Source organism: Rhincodon typus, chromosome 17, assembly GCF_021869965.1.
Source record: "Rhincodon typus isolate 14 chromosome 17, sRhiTyp1.1, whole genome shotgun sequence".
In the NCBI taxonomy this organism is placed as follows: domain Eukaryota; kingdom Metazoa; phylum Chordata; class Chondrichthyes; order Orectolobiformes; family Rhincodontidae; genus Rhincodon; species Rhincodon typus.
The window spans coordinates 25456202-25466007 of record NC_063348.1 but is presented as its reverse complement, the minus strand read 5'-3'; the positions used below and the strand labels follow the sequence as shown (position 1 = coordinate 25466007).

General features: G+C 38.5%; 1 protein-coding gene across 2 annotated transcripts in view; it reads right to left on the bottom strand.

Moving 5' to 3' along the window:
- The window catches only part of lrp5 (low density lipoprotein receptor-related protein 5), a 181108-nt gene that overhangs the window by 94852 nt on the left and 76450 nt on the right, over nucleotides 1-9806 (bottom strand). The window contains exon 5 of one of the 2 annotated variants that reach the window (XM_048606985.1): nucleotides 2528-2659. The exons of the other annotated variant lie outside the window; for it this stretch is intronic. Within the exon in view, the coding sequence (XP_048462942.1) occupies nucleotides 2528-2659 (132 nt within the window). The remainder of the gene's footprint in view (nucleotides 1-2527; nucleotides 2660-9806) is intronic. 2 annotated transcript variants of the gene reach the window in all.

Below are 9806 nucleotides of genomic sequence, written 5' to 3'. Positions count from 1 at the left end.
ATCTCAGTTTCCCCAGAACATGACCTAGGTCTCTGGATTTATAGTCCAGTGATAATACCACTACACTATAATCTTCCCACACAAAAAATAACCAATTGGATTCAAATAATGCATAATATTTGGCAATTCCCTCCTAGTAAAAGCTATTTGGTCTTAAGGCCGGATTTTTACGACTGCAATGGGTAGTTCGAGTCATAACTTTTCAAACCTTCAAACTCAGCATACCTGACTCAGGAGAAAATGCCGAGTCATATCTAATTTTCATGGCAATCAGGCAAGGGCAGCTGCAGGATGGATTTAAGTCTACTGCTACAGAAGCAGGTTGGGCATGACCACTGAGGTTGCCAGTTTAGAATTTAAATTAGCTTTATTGACACATGTAGTCAAATGTGTACGATGAAAGGTTTATAAGTCACTATTTACAGTCCTATCTTAGGTACAAAGGCACCTAGGTACAGATTCTTAAGTACAAATTCTTCGGAAAAACAATTAGAAAAATAAAAAAAAGTTCAGAATAACAGTCCTTCCAACTCTGTTACACCAGCATCTAGCCTCTAGTCTGCACCAGGTCTTGACTCCAGACTGTGCGAAGCTCCAAGCTTCACCTCGAGGCCGGGAAACTGCTCTGGAGTCTTCTCGAGGCGGAAATCCAAGTTGAGGCCATACTGGACTGCTGCAAGACTGCCAGGCTGCACTAAGAGACCACCACGCTAAGTCATTGATAGACCACCACACTAGGCAAGGAGACTGCCACTCCGTTTAAAAAGCCATCCTGGTTTTACAAGGTTTTGTCCAAGTGGTTTGCTCGGTTTACAGGCTCTTGAGCCATTACCACGCCTCTACACCTTACCTCCCCTGACTTGCCAGGTCACTGTCAATGACAACCTATAAGCGTCCAGCCTTCCCAATTCCACCTGATACACTTCATGCCAAGCCATGGGACTTTCATGCCCATTCACGCAGTATACACTGTTAAGAACCAATAAATCGTATATAACAATGGTATGTGTGGAATAGTTTAAAAACAGGGTCCTGTTCATGGTAAACAGAAAGAACAGGTACATGTATTGTGCCTCAACAAAACTCAACAAAACAGATAACAGCCATTTGCTAGCTCATTTCTCATGGGAATGCCCTGACCAATCAGAATCAACCTGCCTGGTTTAAAATTTAACAAACCCTGATTGTTAACTGTCAATCAGTTAATAGGTGCATTCTTCATGGCAAGATCTCTAATAATCAGCACTTTCCTCTCATGTAGTATACATGTTTTATTTTCCCTTTGATTTTGTATACTTGCAAAATATTCTGTTGAGCACAGAAAGCTTTGATAAAACGTGCCTTTATTCAGCAACACTCAAACTATCCTTTCTGTGATCACTTTTGTCAATGACTCAATATTTATTTACACAAGAATTACCAACAGCTTATAGCTTTCGTTATTGATACTTTATCAGCAACAATAATATTCATGTATTTCACACGTAAACTGGAGCCCATTTTCAGCCAGAATTTGTAGCATTAAAGCTATTAATTCAAAATAAAAACTTCTCAAATAATAAGAACGTAAATGAAGTATGCAATAAAATTTAAGACTGCCAAAGGTGTCAATGTGAATGTTTAGAGAAAATATCAGATTTTTACGTTTAAACAAAACAGGAAAACTTTACAAAATGCTATAGTTAGGATAAATTAAGATTGAAAATAAAAAAAACTGTAGGAACCACAAAATAAATTTGATTATTAAACCATATCCGGTTATGAATACATCGATATTTTGAAGTTCCATTTTAGGTATGAAAAAGTGAATTATATTACTGTAGGGATGATAATGAGTGCGAGAAAAGGTATTCAGTGCAAGTCACAGTACTAAAGTGTCGGCATGATAAGTCTCACTCAGAGCAAACTATTTCAGTTCACAGAAATTATTTTATAGAAGTCCTGTTTTGTTTCTAGAATCTTCATTTAAACAATGCTTGAAATTACTTGAAACCAGCAGCTTTGAGACCAAGAGTCTGCAGGGTTTTGAATGTCAGATTGGGTACTTTGAGCAGTGGTGGTTCAGGCTGATCTGGATCAGTTGGGATTAAGGATCACTTTGAGCATGAGAACAGACAGATATTCAAGCTTTAACACAGGTAACAAGTCCAACAACATGTGACACTTAGCTGAATTGTCTAGGTAAGTCCTTCTAAAAATAAAATTACTCAGTTAACATTTAAAAGTTGTGTTACACATTCCAAAATGTCCTGTTTTCAAGCAACTCTGCTTTTTGGACAGCTGGTTTTGAGAAAGTTTAATAGTTCCAAATGAAAATCTTCACTTGTCCGCTTTTAGAAATTAGGTCCTATGCTTAGCCATTTCAGGAGGTGGAAAGTAATAAAACCAAAAACAAACCTTTGATGAAGGTCATTTAATTTCCAAAGATGAATTTCATCCAAAAATAATGCAAACCAGTGAAAATATGTTCATTCCTGTTCTCCCAAACTTCGAGAATTGAGCTGGTCATAACATTCAGATCACATACCTTTCTTACAAATTTTTCCATCTTTTTCCAGCTGGACCCCAGTTGGGCAGGCACATTTGAAGAATGGTTCTTTTGGGGAAAGCAGGCATAAATGAGAACATCCTCCATTACTTTCATCACATGGGATATGAACTGTAAAGGGGAAAAATGAATATCAATTCCATTGGTGGAATGAAATTCAACAAACTGTCATAACATCCACATTAAGCACCATAGAACACATCCTAGGCTTGGTATGGCAACTGTTCTGCCCAAGACTGCAAGAAATTACAGAGAGCTGCGAACACAGCCCAGTCTATTACTAAAACCAGCCTTCCTTCCATTAACTCCATCTAAACTTCCCACTGCCTTGGGAAAATCAACTATATCTCCTGTACAAAATGAGACTAGTAATCACATTACCATCCACTTCAGACTTCCACTCTTTCACTGAACACATGAACTCTTTGTTGGTATATGACAGCGATAAGGAAACTGTAACTGGCTTACCACAGGCCAATCAGCCAAACTTTTAATTCCCGCTCACTGTTCAGTGATTCACTCCTGTATCATTAACAAGTGTAATAAATGCAAATGGACTGCTAAACATTTCTCTGCAACATCCCAAACATCATTCTGTTTGTAAACATGCACATTCTGAGTTTTTCAGGTAGGGTTCAGTAATGGGAAACCTTTGCTAAGTTCTCAGTGTCCCTCATCTAGAGAATTGAGGCCAATGTTAATGCTGCACAACATGGTACACTTTTACAATAAGAAGTTTGAAATTTCTTTCTTTGCATGTCTCAATAACAACTGACTAACTTAATTAGTCCAAATTTTTTGATGTGATCTTCTCCTTTCCACTAGTCTGCCTGCATAGATCATTATTTTGTTCAAAAAACAAATTTGCAGTCCAAGGGTTGAATCACATTTAATCAAAAAAGTTCATAAAATTCACATATAGACTAAGTATTCAAGTTAAAAAAAAGTAAACATGATAATCATGTAATAACAAGACCAGACAAGTGAACAGGACACTCAGTAGAATGTATAATCTCCATAACAATGTGTTAATTCAGTTTTTGTTGCAATTATGCAGTTTTTCATTCAAATATACATGTATATGTATAAAGTTACAAACCTGAAATTTTTATTCACAGCTTCCATCTGATGAGTTTTCAGGCAAATCCAAATCTAACAACCTACTTTGAAAAGTCTACTCACATTTTGACAGCTGTGACAAATTCCACACATTTGTTCAGACAGCCCACAGCAATCTAAAGCAATCAACAACATTCTAAATAAAACAACCATACCATTGTAACAATAGTATCAATTTGCCCAGTTTCAATATTATCAAATCCTTTAAAAAAATCCAGGATTTAGATCTTTGTCAAAAATTAATCAGCTATTTCCTGGACCATAGCCGAAGTGCGTACCAAGTTTTGTTGAAATCTGACCATGAGACATGTAGTTTACAGACCAACAGACTAACAAACTCGGATACAGGGCAAAAATATTACCTCCACCCATCTTCAATGGCAGAGGCATCTAACAAAAGTAATATTCATATACAGATCCTACAAATAAAATCGGATTAGATAGATACAATTTAGTTCCTTTGTTGACAGCACTCAAACTGCATTTTTTGATTTTCTACTCCATTATTCCACACTTTCCTAATTAAGATTCAAATATCCTAAGAACAGGAAGACTGCAAGTGACTCAGAAAACTGAAAATTTTCAAGGCTTGCATGATGAAAGAGATTAGCTTTATGTGGCACGACAAAGAACAATTTCATTTAATTACCAAATTACGAAATTAGGTATGTTCAAATGAAGTGCTGGAATTTTTTTTGGATGCGGCTTTCTCTATAGTGGATTTGGATTGCGTTCATATTGACTTAAAGATCTTAGTATGATTTTTTTTTAAATTGAGAGTCTATTCGACATACACTACAGCTTACAGGCGTTGACAATTTCACCACATCACAAAGACTGCTTTGAAGGGAACTTAAAATTAATCCTTAAAGGAAACATCGCCATAAGAGGAGTTGCATTTTTCCATCTCAGTTAACAGAACATTAATGAATCATTAGTATGCATGATTCCTAAGAATTAGTTTTCATTGGTAGGTCATTAATTAGAGACAATTCTCTGCTTACTTCATTATAAGACGAATTTGAATTTCACCACCAAAGTGTTATGCTATAGAAAATAAGGGGATTTTTAGGGTTGATCTACCTAGGATTTCCACGGGAAGTAAGAGTCTTGGCACAATTCTTGGTTTTTAATTGGCTTTCCGCACTAGCCATCATGTACACATTTTGATCCTGGAATGCAAATAGTTGGGGGAGGGTGGAAATACAAACATAAAAGCAAAGTTTTAACAGTTTATGATCACTGCACTTTGCTCCATAGTTGCTCTTGAAGATAAACCTGAAAATTTTCTTCTACAAGTGACAATTTTAGCATTTCATGCAGTTTAATAGAAAATCAATCTTGATTAGATCAAATAATTGAATTGGCTGATTAAAGGTCATTTAAAAAATACACTGGTTATTTCAGTTTCTGAGCAGTTCTGATCTAGTTTATAGATTCTAACTGAGCAATGTTGCATTGAATATTAAGGCTGTGATTTTCCCTTTCTCAGACTAGATGTTGGGAGTGGGAGTGTCAGATGGCAGCTAACGTGCTGCCCTCACCACCATGAAAGCTTATTGCATTGTGCACCTAGAATCTTGTTAAGAGCTGACTTATGATAGGCCTCAACAATGTTGTCACAGCTTGCCAGAAGCTATCAGTTAGAGGGCAGCTAAGTCCTAAAGAGCAGTGATCAGAGCCTACTCTTCAGGGGATCCAACCGTAAGAAGTTAGGTCACTTGCCTTTGCTTCTTATGGGTTGTGGGAAGAAGGCTTTCAGAGGCTACTACCCCTTTCTTCAAAGCTTGGCTTCTCGTATCACACTGGGGCAAGTGGAGTTGTTCCTGCCTCCTCTCCCACAACCGACAGGCAGGTTGCTTTAGCTACACAGTTGGGAAAAATGTCACCTTTCATGCTTGATAGAAGTGCAGATAGTTGGGGGAGTGACAGGTTGAGGCCTTTAGGTGACTGTTAAATTGACCACCTCATGGCTTTAATTGTCGATGAATTGAGAAAAACATTCTTACTCGGAACTTAATTGTTGAGGTGGCAAGAAGAGTCTGATCATCTCTCCATGGCCAACTTAGCCAATTGTTTCCCCTCCTCGTCACTTGCAGCGAGGGGAAAATTGGACCCTAATGTTTTGTTGTGATAGCTGAAACAGAACAGGAAAAAAATATATATTCTGAAGTTAAAGAGGTTTTCAACCTTAAATGCTTGCAATTTAGGTAATAATGTTTTTCATTACCATTCCAGCTGTGGTAGAAATGGAAGAAATACAGAATCCTTCAGCAGCTAAGACTTTAAATACACAATGAAGTCGAAATTAATTCAAGGGTACTTATTGTTTGGTTTTAAATCAGTGCTCGATCTCCAATCTATCGCATTTACTAAGTCTGAACGGCAATGAATGCTACATGGGCCTGGCCAGAAACAGGCAAATCAGTGTACTACGCAGGTTGTAGGAGCAGACAAAATGGTGACACTAATGGGCACACTGTGAATCCTGCACATTCTACCTAGTATTGCCAGGGATCGAATGCCTTAACCAATCATTGTTCTTAAACAAACCACTGAAGATTGTTCAAGAAAAGCATCACAATTGCCTGGTTGTTTTTATTTCTATGTTTCTCTTGGATCTACAAAAGAACTCCAGCCTGATAGTGATCTAATCAAGTAACTATAAAACATATAACAACCTTTCAGCAGTATTTCAAAAGTAAAGCTATATCACCGTTATGCAATGTTCCTCATCCACACTCCACAAAGTCACAACCCTCAGGAATGTCCAGCGAGTTAGATAAAATGCATGTTGTCCCATTCATTAGGACCTCACCAACATTCTTCAACACAGCTTCAAGTGCACAGGGATTGTAAGAACTGCCAATGCTGGAGTCAGAGATAACACAGTGTGGAGCTGGAGGAACACAGCAGGCCAGGCAGCATCAGAGGAACAGGAAAGCTGATGTTTCGGGTCAGGACCCTTTTTTTCCTGAAGATCCTAACATTGGACCCTAATGTTCTGTTGTGATGGCCTGCTCCATTCAAGTGCACAGGCCTTTGTAGACTTGCAAATTTAACCTTCAACATTACTTTTTCAATCCTGAAACTTGGAAACCAAATGAAGTTTACAAGAACTTATGAACATCTCACTGCAGAAGTTTCATAAACAACCAAAGCTGTATTCTGCACAAACCTTGGCTCAAAGGTAAAAGTAATGACTGAACAACTGAATCACAGTCACATACTCCACTGCTTGTGAAACAATTATCAGGTTCAATTATTTGAATGTAAACGTGTAGCAATGGCTCTACATTAGCCATTTCAGAGACGGGGTCGGGGGGATGAGGTGGGTGGTGGGAAGCGAGGCTACAGAGAGAGAGAGAGAGAGAGCCAACTTTGTTCACCATTTTGTCTATTAGGACTATTTAAACTTGCAAGACCCAAATCCTATGTTCTAAAGCATTTCCGCACTTCCTTCACATGCAGCTTGAAACCATACAATACAAATTGAAGGAGATAAATTAAATGAATGCAGACTGTCACTAACAATGCTTCATTTCAATCAGAGATATTGTACCACAATGGTAAACATTGAGAATGAAAGCACAAAGATCAAAAGCATCACATGATATCTGTTCTCATTTCCTTCAGTCAATCAACAGGACTTAGAGGTTTCCGAGTTTTATCTTAATTCACCAACATTGAACTTTTATAAGTTACCTGCGCAAGATTTTCAAATTGGTATAGCTTATACCAAAACCTAGTGCAGTGAAGTGACAAGGATGTACACAAAAATGGGCTCAAATTCTGATGGCACAGTTCAGGTCATGATTTTTACCTCATTGTAAAATTGCAGGGCCAGCTGATTTAAATGTAAATAAAAGCTGACAGTCTGTCTCTACCTTTATAGCTCAAGGATCCCACTCTAAGAGAGGCATGCTGGATGAACTTCAGTCACTTACAGTGCTGACAACAATCTCAAAACACCCAGACAGATGGTAGGGGTCACAGCAAAGACTTTATCAATATCAAGGAAGGATTTAATACCCATGTAGTTTGACCTGGAGCAAGTGATGGCACCAGAAATTGTTACACCATGGCAATCCAGACGAGTCATTGCATTCAAGAATACTTTGACCAATGATCCATAGGGGGGATCATTGACAGAGAATGATGGCAACAGTTATGAAATTCAGAATGCCATCTGTTAGGGTATGCAAAATCCAACTAATACAGCCACTGCTGATCAATGAGAATGGAGATGCAGAACCAAGCACAAGTGGTATGTTTTCATGTTCCCATCCTTTCTGGCCAGCTTCCTCCAACACCTTTTGTCTTGAGAAACCCACGATCGCACAGCGCAGCCAACACTTACCCTCACACTGAGGTCAGCTGCACTTCTGTACGAATGGCAGAATTCTTGGGATGCACTAAATTACTTCATGTAATTTGGATACTTGGAAAATATCTGTGTGGTTGCCACTTATGCCTGCACCTGGTACAACCAAACTTTTGTGTGTATTTCAGAATGGGTGCAATTCTGATCTAATACAATACAAAATAAAGCAGATGTTCCAAGTCAGAAATAAACAGAAAATACTCTAAGTACTCAACAGGTCAGGCAGCACTTGTGGAGAGTCAAAGTTTCAAGGTGATAATTTTCTACCAAAACTAGAACAAGTTAGAAAAATTATTTTAAGCAAACTAGAAAGAGGATGGTGAAAAATAACAAAAGAGAACCTTTGTGATAGGGTGGAGAGCAGAGGACATCAAATGCAGTGCCGAAGTGAATGGTACAGTGACAAAATGGAAACAAAAAGATGCATCAAGACAAGTGTTCCAAAGAAGGTGTGTGCCCGCACAGTCACTCAATGCTTCAAGTGCCACGCACTTAATTAATCCAAAGACAAACATCCTGATGGTTAAATGATGCTTACTGCCACTCTAGCCATGAGGAAAGAGCTGGTAGATTACACCAGGACTGCAAGTTCGCAGACAAGAGCCAGGCCTGACACAAGTAATCTGGTGGAATCAACAGCCACATTCACTTGCATCAGTTCCTGCAGTACAAAGCTAACACTCTGCGCTTGTCTTTCCAGGGACCTGCTGCAGACCCTCCTGCCTATTGCCAACAAGAACAGTTTCTCCCTATCCACTCTATCCCAGACTTATGATTTTGGACATCTCTATCAAATCGCCTCTCAGCCTCCTCTTCTCCAAGAAAACCAGCCAAACCATCTTCAATCAATCCAGTTTTCTGAAGTTCCTCATCCCGGGGGCCATTTTCATGTTGCTCTTCTGCATCCTCTCCAAAGTCATCATCTCCTTTGTAAAAACACAATGTTCCAGTTGAGGCTGAACCAGAGTTTTATATAGGGTTTTCATAACTCACTTGCTTTTGCACTCTGTGCCCCTATTTACAAAACACAAGATCCAGTCTACTTTTTTAAACACTTTACAAACCTGCCCTGTCATCTTAAATGACTTGTGTGCATACATTTCAAGAAAAATCATGCATTTTCAAACAGGATGCCAGCAGATATGAATCTCCTCCTAACATTCACATTTGTCTTGCCAATGTTAAAATTATTTGGCAAACGTGAGCGTTGAGCATTTACTTGCTGTAAAACCGCAGGAGGAGATTTGCAGGAGGCATTTCTACTGACTATGGATTATAGCTTAGCTGAAAACCACAAGGAGGTAGGGAGCATTTCTTTCACACTATGATCAGAATTAGTAACTCTTCCGTGTTTATACAATGGAACCTGTACTACAGACTAGTCCTAAATTTACAGTACTCTACTGATCTACTGTAATATTACAAACAACTTATAATGGGATGGATAATAAAAGCTGGCCCAGCTAGCAATGCTCATGTCCCATTAACAAATAAAGAAAAAATGTTCAGTCTCAATGATAATTGAACATTCCAGTAACAGGAGTGCCATTATGCAATGAGTATACTTTTGGGAATCAAAGACTAAAGACACTGATATGAAAAACAAAAGGTCATATAACCAGTGAATGGTAGTGTTATGCCCAAACCCCTTGAGGTTCCACAATTTTCATACAGTTCCAGATGGGATATCCCTAACCATTATTAGCTCCTGGGTTGGGAGGAATGAACTTCCTTTGGTTTCCCTTCTTTATTCAT